Genomic DNA, 15376 nt, shown 5'->3' with positions numbered 1-15376 from the left:
CACCTCCACAAATTGTTTTTAAGTTCATGATGTTCAAATGATCTCATCTTTTTCTCTTCTGGACTTATGACATGCAAATGGAACTCTACAGGAATACTACACTGTAGTGCAATAATTTATTCCAGTCTTATCCTTGAGATTTTAATTTCCTAAAGGGTGTCTCAGTATTCTCCACTGCCTAAGCCAGGTTATCACATACAGTAAAATCAAGTTAATCTTATCATACACTACCACCATCACCCATAGCCATTATATCTGCTCTTTAACCTCCTGTCCCTTTTTTTTTTCAACTTCATTCAAACCATTTGCCCCCTACTACTACAGAAGACTTCCTATTCAATGCATATTCCACGAACATCTCAACCCTGAATCACTCACTTGGTTTACTCCTGGGCTGCAGACCTGAGGAAGACAGTGAAGGTAGCAGTATGGTAAGAATGGCAAAGTAACATTTCAAGTCAGAGAACCTTAAATCCTACCCATGCCACCTATGTAACATTAGGCAAGTCACTTCTCTGGATCCCAGTTTCTCTCTAATGAGAAGGGTATAAATTCAATAATCTCGAACAAAGGTCCCTTCCAGCTCTAAATATTGTCCATCTTTTTAAATTCATTGTCATTGATCTCTTTCCCTTCAAATGCCTTCTCAGCAAAGCCTTTGCAGCAACCAGTCTCTTTCCAAATTACCTTTTATTGACTTTGTGTGTGTACATAGATATGTAGAGATCTAGATCTCCTCTGCTAGAATGTGAACTGTTTGAGGACAGGGAGCATTTTTGTCTTTATACTCCCAGTGTCTTGACACATAATTGGAACTTAATAAGTGCTTATTTATTAATATCTCACCCTTTTCCTTCTTTTCCCCCTTCATCACCCAACTCCCAAAGGCCACCTCTCCAAGCTATATGATCCCTAAACTTTATCCCTATCCCAACTACCCACAGAAGTTGCTTAAATATATGATATGCCCTCCTCCATTTTACCATCTATTCCCTCACTCATTTCTTCAAAGAAATGTAACTGTCACATATAATCTAACCTCTTTTTGCCAGATGTCCATCTTTATGCTCCCTGCTCTTTCTAGTCTGGATATTCACCACTGATCCTTTTTCATCTTCCTAGTGGAAATTCTCATGACAAGTAACAATTATAGTAAACTTTTAAGATTTATAAAACATTTTCCTCACAAGTCTGAGGAAGGCAGTACACAATTACTCCTATTTTAGATATGGAAACTGACGCTCATAAAAGTTGAGGGACTTGGCCCTGGATGCATTAAACCATGCTGCTTTCCATACTTGAATTACTATAGTAAATTCACTAGGCTCCTTCATCCAGTCTGTCCCCTTCTAATCCATTTTGCATATATATATATATATATATATATTACCACTTCTATAATTTGGCCTACTTCCCCAACACTCCCATCAGATTCTCAGGTCCTATCTCATCACACACCATTTACTATGTTCAGTATCCTTGGTCAGCCTACTTTAAGTTCCTTTGCCCTTTCTAAGCCTCTACTAATACCATTTTCAAAACTCAAACCCATTCGAGTCCCAGTTTAGACTTTCCCATAACTTCAACTCACTTTTCTTGTAACTCCTATCTAGGACCTATCTGATAGTCTCTCCAACTAATATGTGAGACTTGAGAGCTAGAACTGTCAGACTTGTATTTCACATGACAATAATTTAAGTATTTTGAACATCCCACATTCCCCAGTGTGGTTACATGTTACAGAATCAATTCAATTACTTAAGTGTATTTTAACAAAACACTTTCAATCAGAATACTAAGAGCACTTTTATGTTCTTTATATTTTATACAAGGATTTGAAACATGGCCCCTCATCTATCAATATTTACACGATAATGACCGAAACATAGCCAACGTTTAATTCTCAAAACAGATGATTTAAAAATAGGTTTAGGGCTTCCAAAGCTTAAAGGCAATAAAGAGAAGAGCTGATATTGACACAATGTCAAACAAATGCAAGAAACAGTAAGCAAAGTTTAATATGGTCTCATGCGCCCTGAGGGAGGTGGTGCCCGATTTGGAGGAGTGATTGCTATATCCAAATAATCTCCTATTTGGAACTTCTGAGACTGTAGGGTCATGGAGTCATCAGTCCCCTTTCTGCCAGACATAGTACTGCCAATCTCTTTCACTCTGTAGAAAGGGAAACAAATTAAAGTGTCAATTATTTACACTTACTTTTAGAATATGTAGAAAAATTAAGGTGTTTTTTTTTTTTTACTGGTAGACAAAGTTGTCTCTTATCTCTTTAAAATACCCCAAAGATGAGTTAGGCCATCTTATCTCAAACTGGATAACCCTTTAACCCCAACTATGTTGATATATAAACCTAATAATAATAGCTTAGTAACTAAATTTATAGAAGTTACCTACCGATAACCAGGTCTTTTAAGATCCGTAAAAACAATGGCAAAATTGAAGTGTGTACCCTTCTTTCGAGCTTCTGGGTAGACCTCTTTTACTAAACTAGTCAATTCTTTCAAGGTTGCATCCATCCTAAGTGAAGAAAATTTCAATTTAATTGAATCAAGTAACAAAATAATACTAAAACCACTTATTTTAAACTAGCAACAAGAGGTAAACATTGACGAGATCTTGCAACAAGCAACACTTAAGAGATCTTAATTGGTTCTTGCTTTGTAACAGCTGATTTTAAACAGCTCTGAACAGCCAGGGTCTTAAACACAAGTACAGTTTGAGGAATACTGGAAAATCCATTAACAAATTTACCCTCAATATGTCAAAGGAAGGTTGTTTTTGGTGGGCAGTTGGAGTTAAGTCACTTGCCCAAGGTCACATGGCTAGTTTTTGTGTTAAGTGTCTGAGGCTGGATTTGAACTCAGGTCCTTCTGACTCCTGGGCTGGTGCCCTATTCATTGTGTCACCTAGCTGCCCAGTTTTTTGCTTTTTTAATACAGTTCACATGTCCTGAAACAAAACAAAACAAACCCACTTTTCCCAACAACTCTATGCAGTTCAAGTTCTAGCAGTACTACTTATTACTTGTGTGACCCTGGGCAAATCACTCAGGATCACAGATTTAGAGTTAGAAGGGACCTTAAACTATCAAATCCAAACCCCCTCTTCTTTTAATAATTTTTCTTTCTTCTTCTGAACTTAAAACAGTAACCATAAGCATTTCTATAATGCTGAGAACAGAAAACAGGGGTTGCATATTAAACTGTGAGTCTCTATTATGTATAGTTTACTTTTTTAGAAAGTATAAATTCAACACATTAGTCTGTCCTGTTTGTCTATGTCTTCCACTGAACCTCCTCCTGTTCTATCTTTTCCCTCTCCCTGCCTCCCCCCCCCCAGTCCTTTGTTTATCTGATTCTGTATCTCAAGGCCATCACCTCAGGGGATGAGTAGATTATTTCATCAGTCTTCTAGAGTCAATCTCAAATTCTTCATTTTTAAAGATTAGGAAATTGGAGCCCAGAAAGGTGAAACAAATAGCACAAAAAAAAATCACACAGGTCACAAGCCAAAAAATTTAAAGTTTTAACCCCTCCTATCTTCTGACTTAAAATTCGACATTCTTTCTATTCCACCACATACTTCTCCATGTCCTATTTCCTAATCTACAGAATAGTTAGACTAAATAATCTAAGATCACTTTCCAGCTCTAAATTTTATGATCTTCCTCAAAATTAGTTCTCATCTGCTAAATCACTAGATTCCAAGTTTTATTTCCACTTGATAGATAAGAGAACAGGTTCATAGAGGACCATGATCTAAGTGATAACTAAGTGATAAATAAGGTCTTATCTCCCAAGTCCATCCATGGCTCTAAAATAACCTTTAATTAATTAACAATCTTTGTGTGAGTTATTTTCAGATCTCTTTTATCTGTGACTGCTAATTCAGAAGCATACCAGGAAACAGATATAGATTTTTAAAGTTTCATTGATGCCTTTTGTTTTTACATCAACTATTTCCAAATGTACTTTCTTCAAAAAAGTACCCGGTCCCTCCATAAGAAAGAAAAACAGTAATGCCTAATGTGTAACTATTTGCAGATACTATACTTGATTGTATGCTGCCATGGGGGGAGGGGGAGAGAGAGAAAATTTGAAACTCAATGAATTGTGGTAATGAATCTTGTAAACTAAAAGTAAACAAATTAATAAAGACCAAAAAAAAAAAAAACCAGTAGCAAAACTATGCTTGAGAGTGGAGGAAGCCTTCTACACCTTCAATCCCCTACCTCTACCAAAAAGAAGTATATTTCAACTGCGATTCTTCAAGATGAATATTAGTCTTTCTGATTATTCACATCAGCTTCTTTTTATTTTTCATTCATATTGCTATAATTGTATATGCAGGTCTCCTAGTTGTGACTTTACAAATTCATACAAGTCTTGCCATGTTTCTTTCAAGTCTTCACAGTTGTCATTTCTTACAGCAAAATGATAATCTATAGATATATAATTTGTGTGGCCATTCCCTAGTCGATTGGCACCCACTTAATTTCTCATTTTTGCTGACACAAAAGGTACTGCTGCGATTTTTAAAATTTTTTTTAAAGCAATCGGGGTTAAGTAACTTGCTCAAGGTTACATGGCCAGTTATTTCTGGGTGTGGTGCTGAGTATCTGAGCCTGGGATTCGGATCTCCAGGTCATCCCGACACTGGAGCCAGTGCTCTTACTCGCTGTGCTACCTGGCTGCCTTGTGCTGCGGATTATTTTCACCTACACAGGGCCCATGTCTGACCTACTAGGGAGTAACGGGATCCCTCTTTTTGCATGCTTTCAATTTTTCCTCCACTCCATCATTATGCCTTCCTTCCCATAACCCTGCCAACACCTGGAAATAACCTTAGTGGGGAAAGAGGGAAAATTTTGAATCAAATTAGACTGCTCAGAAACAACTCGGAGTAGGCTGCCATAAGAGCATAGGTACAAACAGGAGAGCCAAGAGAGCCCCCAAACTACTTTAAATAGAACACTGCGCATCAAACTAAACTCTCATTATTATAATGCCCTTTTATTAGATATTTCGCTTTTTTTTTTTTTTAAACACACTCTTCTCCAGTTAGGTATAAGATAGGGTGGTCATTGCTATAAACACAGGGTGATAAATTTGGGAGCAACAATACTGAAGAAAAATCTAAATCACAAAAGGGTTGTGAGGTCTTGGAAGACACTGAGAAAATTAATACTTCAAAGGTCTGCAATGTTAATTCATAAAGTAACTACCAAACTTCAGTTAACATACAGAAGGGTAAAACTTACAGAACAAAGGCTACAAAGTTCACTCAACTCAATAAGTAATAAAAATGCGTCCTACTCAAAACACAAAAGAAAGGGCATCAGGTTTTTCCATTTAGGTTCCCAATGAAAAGGAACTATGTACCCACCGTAGGAAATGCTAAATTTTAGAGGCAAAGAACCTTTGCTACTACCTGTGTGAGCTCTGGTGAGTCAAAATGAGACTTAAATTTTATGCCCCTCTGAATACTTAATATTCATCTTTTCTTTAAAGACTGATATTCTATTGCATTCATATAACATAATTTGTTCAGCCACTCCTATATCAATTGAAAGCTAGTTTCCTGATCTCCCCCTACCCCCACAGCATAAACAAACACATTTTTCAAAAAGCTTAATTCACAAATCGTTTGATAAAGCTTAAATCTTGAAAGTCAGAAGCAGGTGAGGTTGTATGGGTCAAGGCCCCACCCCCAGACCATCCCAGTATTTAAACAGTAATATTCATAGATACCAAGACTCCTTGGGGATGGGGATAAGTTTTCCTGCTACAACAACTTAGGACTACTAAAATCTACTAAAACTGGGGACGGGTTGTGATGTGGAGACTGAGGGCAAAATTATGGATTTGGGATGGGAAGACCTGGGTTCAACTCCGACTTCTAAAACTAACTCTGGGTTACAGACTCTCCAAAACTGTTCCTTCATACTAATACCAGGGATACCTCAAAGGTTAACCAATCAATCAACGAGCATTTGTAAGCACTACTCTGTGCCAGAGGCTTGTGAGGCTCAAATGTGAAGTTTTGCAAATTTTAATGTACTACATAAGCGTCTATGGTTACTGTTATGGGTCAAGGGGGCGGCCACACCGATTAAGTCACAGACCAAAGGAGGTTTCAGCAAGATGGGCACTCTTCTCGCCCTCATGGCCCAGGCTACCCGGGCCGTTTAGGGGTTACTCAGAGGATTCCCTCAAAAAAGCGGTAAGGCTGGTAACGCGGACCAGGCGATGACGGAGGCTGGCGCGGGGGCTAGAAGGGGCCTCCCCTCTCCAACCCGCCCCCTGCCCCAGGACCACCACTCACCAGGTGTAGATCTGCAGCTCGCTCGAAGGCACGTTTCCTCGGGAGAACTCTTCCACTCGGTGGTGTCGACCGTTATTAGTGGTGAAGACCCGCAGGAGCAGCGGGCACGTCTGCGTGCGGGGGCGGAGAAGCAGGAGGCACGAGTGAGGGAGGAGGAAGGCTCTGGGCCCGGCCCCCTCAGCCCGCGGCCGCCCCCGAGCCCCGCGGCCGCCGTACAGCCCCCCGGCCGCCCCCAAGGTCCCCAGCAGGGGCCGCCCGCCCCCCACCCCCCCCCGCAGGCCGCTGCTCCCCCCCCCCCCACCCGCTAGCGAGGCTCCGCCTCCGCCTCCGCCGGAACCCCGGCGGCCCCGGGCCCTCACCTTCTCCCGGTCAATGGGCTTCTCCGGTTCCTTCTTAATTTCCTCCTGAGTGACGCGGGACTCCACTGCCATCTTCCTCCTTCGGCCTCCTAGACGCTCACTGTGACCTCCGACCCCGGCCGCGAGCATGAATGAACGAAGTCTCTCGCGAGGAGAATCTCGACAGACTTATAGGGAGGGAAGAGGCGGAGCAAGGCGAGGCTGCTCTCCAGCGCAGGCGCACGATATGACCAGGCCTTCCCTACGGCGCTTGCGCATCAGGTTCCTGGCGCCTTGAGTCAACGGAGGGGCGGGGATGAGGTGGGTAGGTGGGACCAGTTCTGGGGGCGGGGTCAAGGTCGCCCCAATAGGGCGTGTCCTATTTACTCTTCTGACCCCGCCTTCCCCACTCCTCCCTATATCTCCTTCAGTCTTTGGGGTTCCTTTTAAATGATCCAGTTTTTGGATCTCACTGAGAAAATGAGTTTCCAGAGAATGGGGAATCCTTTTCTGGAGCTGTGAATTGCTGAACTGAATTTATAACTGTTTTCTAATAAATGAAAGAACCAATACTCGGTCAGTTCCTCTCTCTCCTGTCTTAGTCTGCAAGGTAAGCTGTTCTGTTCCTCTGGGGCGGGCAGGTAGCTTACGAGCACCAGGCCCCGGGCTCAGATACTTAGCACCACACCCAGAAATAACTGGCTGTGTAACCTTGAGCAAGTTGCTTAACCCCAATTGAATTGCTTAAAAAAAAAAGATTCTCAAGATGAGAAGCCAATGGGAGAAGAAGCTGGGCTTCTTTGCCCCTCTCCTAACCCTCTATGTCTCTTCCTTTGGTAGCTTAAGCAATTCAAAAGGTTACTTTGGGAAGAGTAGGTGGCCCGACAAACCTAAAGTTAATAAATTCAACCCATAATTGAGGTCATTGTCAATCACTACATTGTACCAAATACTAGGGGTACGAAGAGATAAAAGACAGTCCCTGCCCTCAAGTACATTGCAATCTAATTGGTGCAACATATGTACAAACTAGCTACATACAGTTTTAATAGAAAACAAGTAACAGAGAAGAAGGCACTAGAATTATGAGGAGTTGGGAAAGGCTTCCTGTAAAAGATAGAATTTTAGCTGGGTCTTGAAGGAGGCCAGAGAAATCGGTAAGTGGTGATGAGGAGGTATGAGACAGAGAAAATTCCTTGAGCCAATGGAGTATCTTGTTCATGGAACAGCCAGGAGGTGAGTCGCTAGATTGAACAGTACATGATGGGGAGTAAAGTGCAGGAAGACTGGAAAGGCGGGAGGGAAGCTGGGATATGAAGGGATTTCAATGCCAAATACAAGCAGCTAGGTGGTAATATGGATAGAGCACTGACCCTGAAGTTAGGAAGACCTGAATTCAAATTCAGCCTGAGACACTTACTGTGTGACCCTTCTGACCAGTTTTCTCATCTGTAAAATGAGACAATAATAGAACCTACCTTCCAGGGTTGTTGTGAGAATCAACTGAGATAATTATTCTAAGGTGTTTAATACCTTGCCTGGCACATAGTAAGTGTTAAATAGATGTTAGTTATTATTATTGTTATTAAATCGAGAATTTGTATTTGATCTTAGAGATGATAGTGAGCCACTGGACTTTATTGAGTAAGGGAGTGACATGATTGGACCTGTACTGCAGGAAAATCACTCAGGTAATGAATGGAGGATAGATTGAAGTGGAAAGAGATTTAAGGCAGGCTGACCCACTAGCACGCTGGTGTTGGCAGTGTCAGGGGAGAGAAGGGGGTATATGTGAGAGATGTTGCAAAGGTGAAATTGACAGACCTTGGCAAAAGATGGACATATGGTGAGAGGGGCATAGGGGAGGGTGAAGGATAATGAGAAATCCAGGATGACTTCTAGGTGTAAGCTTAAGGGACTGGGAGGATAGTGTTGCTGTCTACAGTAATAGGGAAAGTAGGAGGGGAAAGGTTTTAGGGGGAAAGATAATGAGTTCTGTTTTGGACGTGATTAGTTTAAGATGTCTACTGGACATACAGTTTGAGATGACTGAAACGAAGTTGGTGATGTGAGACTAGAGGTCAGCAGAGAGGTTGGGACAGGATAGTTAGATATGAGAATCATCAGTATAAAGATGGTAATTAAATCTGTGGGAGCTGAAGTGAAGAAGTATAGAGGGAGAAGAGAAGAGGACCCAGGGCAGAACCTTGAGAGAAACCAACAGTTAGAAGTAAGATCTGGATGAGGATCCAACAAAGATAGAGAAGGAGCTTTCACATAGGTAGGAGGAGAACCAGGAAAGTGGTATACCAAAAACTTAGAGTAAAGAGAGTATCAAGGCAGAGAGGGTGATCAACAAATGTCAAAGGCTTCAGAGAGGGTGGGGAGAATGAGGATTGAGAAAAGGTCATTTAATCTGGCAACGAAGAGATCACTGGCAATTTTGGAGAGAGCAGTTTCAGTAGAATAATAAGGTCAGAAGCTGGATAATAAGGGGTTAAGAATAGAGTAAGAGGAGAAGTAGGAGAGCCTATTGTAGATGACCTTTTTGGGGAGTTTAGATACAAAGGACAAGAGATATAAGATGATAGTTAGCAGGGATGGAAAAAACATGACACGGACCTAGTTGTAGGCAGTAGGGAATGAGCCAATAGACAGGGAGACACTGAAAATAAGTGATGACAGAGGGGCAGTCTTTTGGAGGAGGCAAGAGATCCTTGAACAAGTAGAGCTCAACTTTAATAAGGAGTGAGGTCACTTTATCATGTGAAATAGGAATAACGGGGGAGATAGTGGCAGAAGGCATCTGAGTGATGGGAGATATAGAAGAGAGAGAGGAGGTGGCTTACAGCTAATGGACTCAGTTTTTGTTTGTTTGTTTTTTCTGTAAAATCTGATTTCAACTGAGACAGAGAAGGGGGCCATGAGAAAACTAAAGAAGGAAGAAAAAGTTTAGAAGAACCATTGTGGAGAGTGAGACAGTGAGTTGGTAAGGCAAGTATAATAGGATTGTCTAGCAGCAGTGAGGGTCCAGTTGGAGTTATGTAGCATGAATTTGTAGTGGACTCAGAATGGTTTCATGATTTTCTCCACCGTCATTCAGTAGCCCACGTGTAGGAAAGAAGGTAGCAAATGGTGGGAGTCAGCCAAGGCTGAGACTTGGCAGACAATGAGTAGTCAATGAATGGAATTCAATCTAATAGAAAAAAAAAAAGCAGCAACATTAATTGCCTGTCATATGGGATGCTTTGATGCCTTGAAAAGAGCCAGGAACTTGGAGTCTGGTGATTTGGGTTTTAAAAATCTTACCATTAAATGCTAACTACTAGAAATTATCCTGTACATAGCTTTATACATAACTGTTTGCTTGTTGTCTCCCTCATTAGATTGTGAGTTCATCAAGGGCAAGGATTGTCCTTTATTTCTTTTTGTATCTTCAGAACTTAGCACATAGTAGGATCTTAATAAATACATATTGATTGTTTGAGGCATAGATTGATAATGCATATATTAAGTAATTACTATGTGTATACAAGTGCAAGAAAGTAAAATGATCCTTACTCTCAAGACTTACATTAAAATGGGAAGAGGAAACAGACAATGCTGGAAAGGAGGTAGAGGGGGTGCCAGAGTTGGGGAGCATGGTGAGGAGAATACACAAAATGGGGGAGAGGCCTGTTTATGGACCAGATAAAGCAAGAAGTTCACCGATCAGTGCTGGAGAGAGCCATGGTTAGAGTCAGAGTTTCTGGTGGTAGGTGAAAGTGTGTAAGGCACACAGTGCCTGGCACAAAGTATGGAGTGGTATGGAGGCATGGCTCCCTGAGACAAGGCAAAAAGCTCACCTTTGCTGGCCTAGAGCAAAGTGCTATGAAAAATGGATAAAAGGGCACAGAGTTGGCTCACTCTGGGCAGTCTTAATCCTTTTGCACTTAACAAAGCTGAGGGAACTTGAATTGAGATAAGTTAGAAGAATATAACATAATGGATTGAAAAAATTATGGTAGTGGCACATGATTTCACAACTCCTGGGTCTTTTAAAAAGAACTCCTTCAAAGTATGTCATGTATTTTTAAAATGTCATTTACCTGCCATCCCAGGAGGCCAGTCCCCTTTCTTTGTCTTTTTCTAGTTATATTTGTCAAATTTTTCTGAGGTTCCAAAGTAAAGGTCATTAGCTCCTAATGACTTTCACTATAGCTGTAAGTATTGGCTAACTTCCCAAAATAAGGTCTCCAGTACAGAGAATCATACAAGATTAGCCCTTCAAGCTATACTTATACTGACAAAGACTGATTTATTTGTCTAGGTTCCATCCTATTATCTACACTTGGTGATTTTATACCATACAACTGTTTGCAAATTAAATTGTTTGACAATACGTGCATATTAACTTCCCACTTTGAGATAGGGCAGAAACAAAGATGTGCTTTTTAAAAATTATGAAACAGACATTTTTTCTTTGGTTCCCCCCACACCTCAAACTCCCATTTCTGTGCCCCCTAGCTTATACCTCCCTCCCAGGCAACTGATACATTTATGCTGCTCCCTCTTCATGAATCTCCTTCTGTCCCACAACAACCTAGAACAATTAGACATCCTTCCTTATTCCTCTTCTTAGAGCTTCCCCATAGTCCCTGAGATAGATAGATGAGAGGAAGAAAGAGAGAGAGAGAGAGAGAGAGAGAGAGAGAGAGAGAGAGAGAGAGATGGATGAATGGAGAGATGTAAATGTCATTGATGCAACTATTAAAATTAGACACTGTTGGCTGAGAATTTTAGATAGATGGATGGGTGAATGGAGAGATAGAGATATATAAATGTCATTGATGCAACTATTAAAAATAGACATTGTTGGCTGAGAATTTGATTGTCATTATATGTGTATGTGTGTTTCTGGTCAATGATGTATCTGAATCACAATAACAAGTGAAACCAGCTTTAAGACTACAAAGAAAATAGATGCTACCTTTCTTGCCAATTGTGATCTCCAATAGGTGAGAGACCTCATAAGGTTGCTTAATTTAGGGCAAGTCACTTCTCCTCTCCAGACTTCAGTTGCTTTTTCTGTAAAATGAGGATTCTAGCTTTTATATTCTGTGACTTTAAGAATGGGCCCTTTAAAAGATTTCCAAGGATATTTAGACAAAGAGACACACGAGGGCACTCTAACCAACAACAGTAGAGGGGAAAACATGCAAGGTTTTGAAACTTAGGCAAAACAATATTTTTGTTTTATTGGTCTGTCCTTTGTTAATGATAGCGGTGAATTTTGGCTAGTATTGTTGTTCAGGGTAGTCTTTGCCCAACTGTGAAGTTTCTCAACCTGTAATGCTTCTTAGAATCTATTGATAGGTTTTCTTTGTCCAGGTGTTAGCTACCTTATCATATAAACTAATCCTTTCTACATGTAATCATGGGTTCTTATATCTTGTATTAAGTTTACCTAGGAGCAGGTTTACATTTCAATGGGGGAGATTCATTAACTCCCTTCTGGGTGCACTTCAACTTGAATATCACTGTCAAGCTTTTTTTTTTTTTTAAAGCCATTGGGGTTAAATAACTTGCTCAAGGTTACATGGCCAGGTGTTTCTGGGTGGGTGCTAAGTGTCAGAGCCCGGATTCGATCCCCATGTCATCCCGACACTGGAGCCGGTGCTCTTACTCGCTGTGCTACCTGGTCGCCCCCACTGTCAAGCCTTTAAAAACTGCTTTCGGCAACACCCTATACTCCCTTACTCCTTAAAAGTCAAGTCTGAATTATCCTTACTACAGAATCACAAATTTTTTTAGAGTTGGAAGGGGCCTCGGTGGCCATATTTTAAAGGAATTTCATACCTGACAAGTGGTTATTCAATCTCTGCTTCCTGACTTCCAAGTGGGAGTAGGCAACCACCACTAGCTAGAACAGTGGATAGGGTCTGAAGTCAGGAAGACCTGAATTAAATCCAGCCTCAGATAAGTCCTGGCTGTGTAACCGTTGCAAGTTACTTAACCTATATCTGCCTCAGTTTACTCACCTATAAAATGGGAATAATAATAGCACCTACTTCCTAGGGTTGTTATAAGGATCAAGTGAGGTAATACCTGTAAAACAACTTAGCTCAGTGCCTGGTACATAGTAGGCACTTACAAATGTTTGTTTACTTCCTTTTGAGGTAGCCCATTCCACTTTTGTACAGTTATGATTGTTAAAATACTTTTCCTGACATTCAGCCTAAATCTGCCTCTTTATAACTTCTACCTAGTGATCCTGGTTTTGCCTTTTGAAGAAAACAGAGTAAGTGCAATCTTTTGTTCAAATACCCAAACATAGTTATCATGACTCTATTGAGTCTCTTCTTCTCTAGATTTGAACATTCCATGTCCCTTCAGTCAAGTCTCATTAATATTCTATCAAGGTACTTCACCATCCTGGCTGTCCCTCCTCTGGATGCCATACAGTTTATGGATGCCCTTCCTATACTGCAATGCACAGTTGTTGTTCAGTCATTTTAGTTGTGTCTGACTCTTCATGACCCCTTTTGGGATTTCCTTGAAAAAGATACTAGAGTGGTTTGCTATTTCCTTCTCTAGATCACTTTACAGATGACAAAACTGAGGTGAACAGGATTAAGTTGCTTGCCCAGGGTCACACAGCTAGTAAGTGTCTGAGGCCAGATTTAAACTCAGGAAGGTGAGTCTTCCTGACTCCAAACCCAGAATTCTATCCACTGTTCCATCTAGCTGCCCCTCTGTGATGCACAGACCTGAAAATAATACTCTAGAGGCAATCTGGCTAGGGCAGAGTACAACATTTTCTTTCTGGAAGGTTAATACGATTAATTAACGGTAACTGCAATGATAATTGTAGTTGATAATATAATTGATATTATAGCTAATGTAGTTAATGAAACTGTTTCTCTTTGGAACAGTAACCCTGAGGGTCTTTCCCTCCCGGCTTCATTTTTTTTCTTTTTTTTCTAATTAAAGGGGCTGTTCCTTGATTCCCTTCTTAAAGAGGCCTATTCACTGAACAGGTGTTACCTCACTCTTAAGTGAGTATCTGAAAAGACCTTAGCCTACAAGGGCCATGGTCTCCCACTGCATCCTGAGCCATCTCCAGGTATTCTGATGAATATCTGGTCACTGGATCCATATGACTGAAGGAGAAAGTCAAGCTGATGACCTTGCAAAAGCCCTTCCTCACTCAAATCAAAGCCAACTGCACTGTCATGTCATCATTTCCTTGATGCATGGTCATCTTTGAAAACAAAGGACAAACACAACACACTTTAATGTAATCCAAAATCAAACTAGATTATTTTTTTAACTTCCACACCACACTGCTAGCTCATATTGAGCTTGCAATCCATTTAAATCTCCAGATAGTTTTCAGGCAACCTACTACCTAACCATTCCTCTTCATCTTGAACATTCAGAGTGGATTTTTTCAACCCAGGTACAATACTTTACATTTATCCCTATCAAATTTCATCATTTTGGTTTCAGTCCAATGCTCTATCCAGTCAAGATCATTTTGGATCCTGACTCTGTTATTCAGTAGCTCTTTGACATCCATAAATTTGACAAGTTTGCTACCTAGGCCATTATCCAAGATAAAAATATTCAACAATAGAGAGACAAGCACAGAATCCCAGAACCTTCTACTGGGGTCCCCTACCAAACTGACATTGAATCATTAAGAGTACTATTTTGGAGAGTGGAGCCAAGATGATGGAGTAAAGGGAGCATTTTTTGCTGATCTCTCTCAACATTCTCCTCTAAACAACTTTTTTTTTAAGTGTGTTAAATTGAATCCTAAGGAGCATAACCAATACAAAGTTTAGAGCCAATCATTTTCCTGCCCAAAACAGTATAGAAGAATCTAAAGAAAGGTTTATAGCATGGGGTGGGGGCTGAGCTGGAGTAGCAGGGGTAGGGAAACCAACTGTGGACCTAGCGGGCTGTGGCAACAGCAGCTGTGGCACCAGAAATACTTAACACCCAGAGATGTTGAGGGGTTTGAACACTTAATCAGAAAGAGATTACAGGGGACCCCTGTGCTAGCACTGGAAGTAGGATCTGGTGCCATTTGGCAATTTCAATACTCATTACCCAGTTCCAGGTCACAGTTCCAAGGCAGAGGGAAGTTGTGATCATGAGAGCAGTGACTGCACCTCTCTTCCATGTCACATTATCTTTTTTTTTTGAGGAGGGAAGGCAGGGCAATTGGGGTTAAGTGACTTGTCCAAGGTCATACGGCTAGTAAATGTTAAGTGTCTGAGGCCAGATTTTAACTCAGATCCTCCTGACTCCAGGGCCAGTGCTCTATTCACTGTGCCACCTAGCCATCCCATATGTCATATTATCTTGAAAGCACCAAAAACTTACAGGCCAAGAGAACTCACTGTGAAAATAGCAGAACATATAAGCCTGAAACTCCAGAGAATCACCACCCTCTCCCTGCCAGAGGTAAACAAAGACCAATTCTAACATAAAGTTCAAAGTCAAGAAGTAGGCTGGAAGAATGAACAAATGACAAAAAAAGAACTTGACCATAAAAAGCTACTATGGTGACAGGAAAACTCAAAGCAAAAATTCAGAAGAAGATAATAACTTGAAAATATTTATAAGTAAAACCTCAAATAAATAATGAAGATTAGAAACAAGCCCAAAAAGAATTCCTAGAAGATCTAAAGAAAGAGATAAGAAAA

General features: G+C 40.8%; 1 protein-coding gene across 1 annotated transcript; it reads right to left on the bottom strand.

Annotated features, from left to right (window-relative positions):
- Positions 1-1787: 1787 nt before the first annotated feature.
- SAP18 (Sin3A associated protein 18) lies at positions 1788-6934 on the bottom strand. The gene is made up of 4 exons (XM_069080567.1): positions 6702-6934; positions 6343-6452; positions 2413-2535; positions 1788-2172 (listed from the first exon to the last, which is right to left on the bottom strand). The coding sequence occupies exons 1-4, from the start codon at positions 6828-6830 to the stop codon at positions 2016-2018; spliced, it is 519 nt and encodes a 172-aa protein (XP_068936668.1). The 5' UTR covers positions 6831-6934; the 3' UTR covers positions 1788-2015.
- Between the last annotated feature and the right edge of the window lie 8442 nt (positions 6935-15376).

Source organism: Petaurus breviceps, unplaced genomic scaffold (assembly GCF_028583685.1).
Source record: "Petaurus breviceps papuanus isolate PSGF00001 unplaced genomic scaffold, PetGlider_PUasm1.0 91133, whole genome shotgun sequence".
Classification (NCBI taxonomy): Eukaryota; Metazoa; Chordata; class Mammalia; order Diprotodontia; family Petauridae; genus Petaurus; species Petaurus breviceps.
The sequence above is the reverse complement of the archived record's forward strand: the minus strand, read 5'-3'. Positions and strand labels throughout refer to the sequence as shown.

What these genes read in the sequence shown, in the direction of transcription:
- SAP18 (XM_069080567.1), bottom strand. Translation starts at nt 6,830, where the DNA reads ATGCTCGCGGCCGGGGTCGGAGGTCACAGTGAGCGTCTAGGAGGCCGA. An exon ending in AGCCCATTGACCGGGAGAAG is followed by an intron (nt 6,453 to 6,701) that starts GTGAGGGCCCGG and finishes CCCCGCACGCAG; the next exon opens with ACGTGCCCGCTGCTCCTGCG. An exon ending in GAGCTGCAGATCTACACCTG is followed by an intron (nt 2,536 to 6,342) that starts GTGAGTGGTGGT and finishes TTCTTCACTTAG; the next exon opens with GATGGATGCAACCTTGAAAG.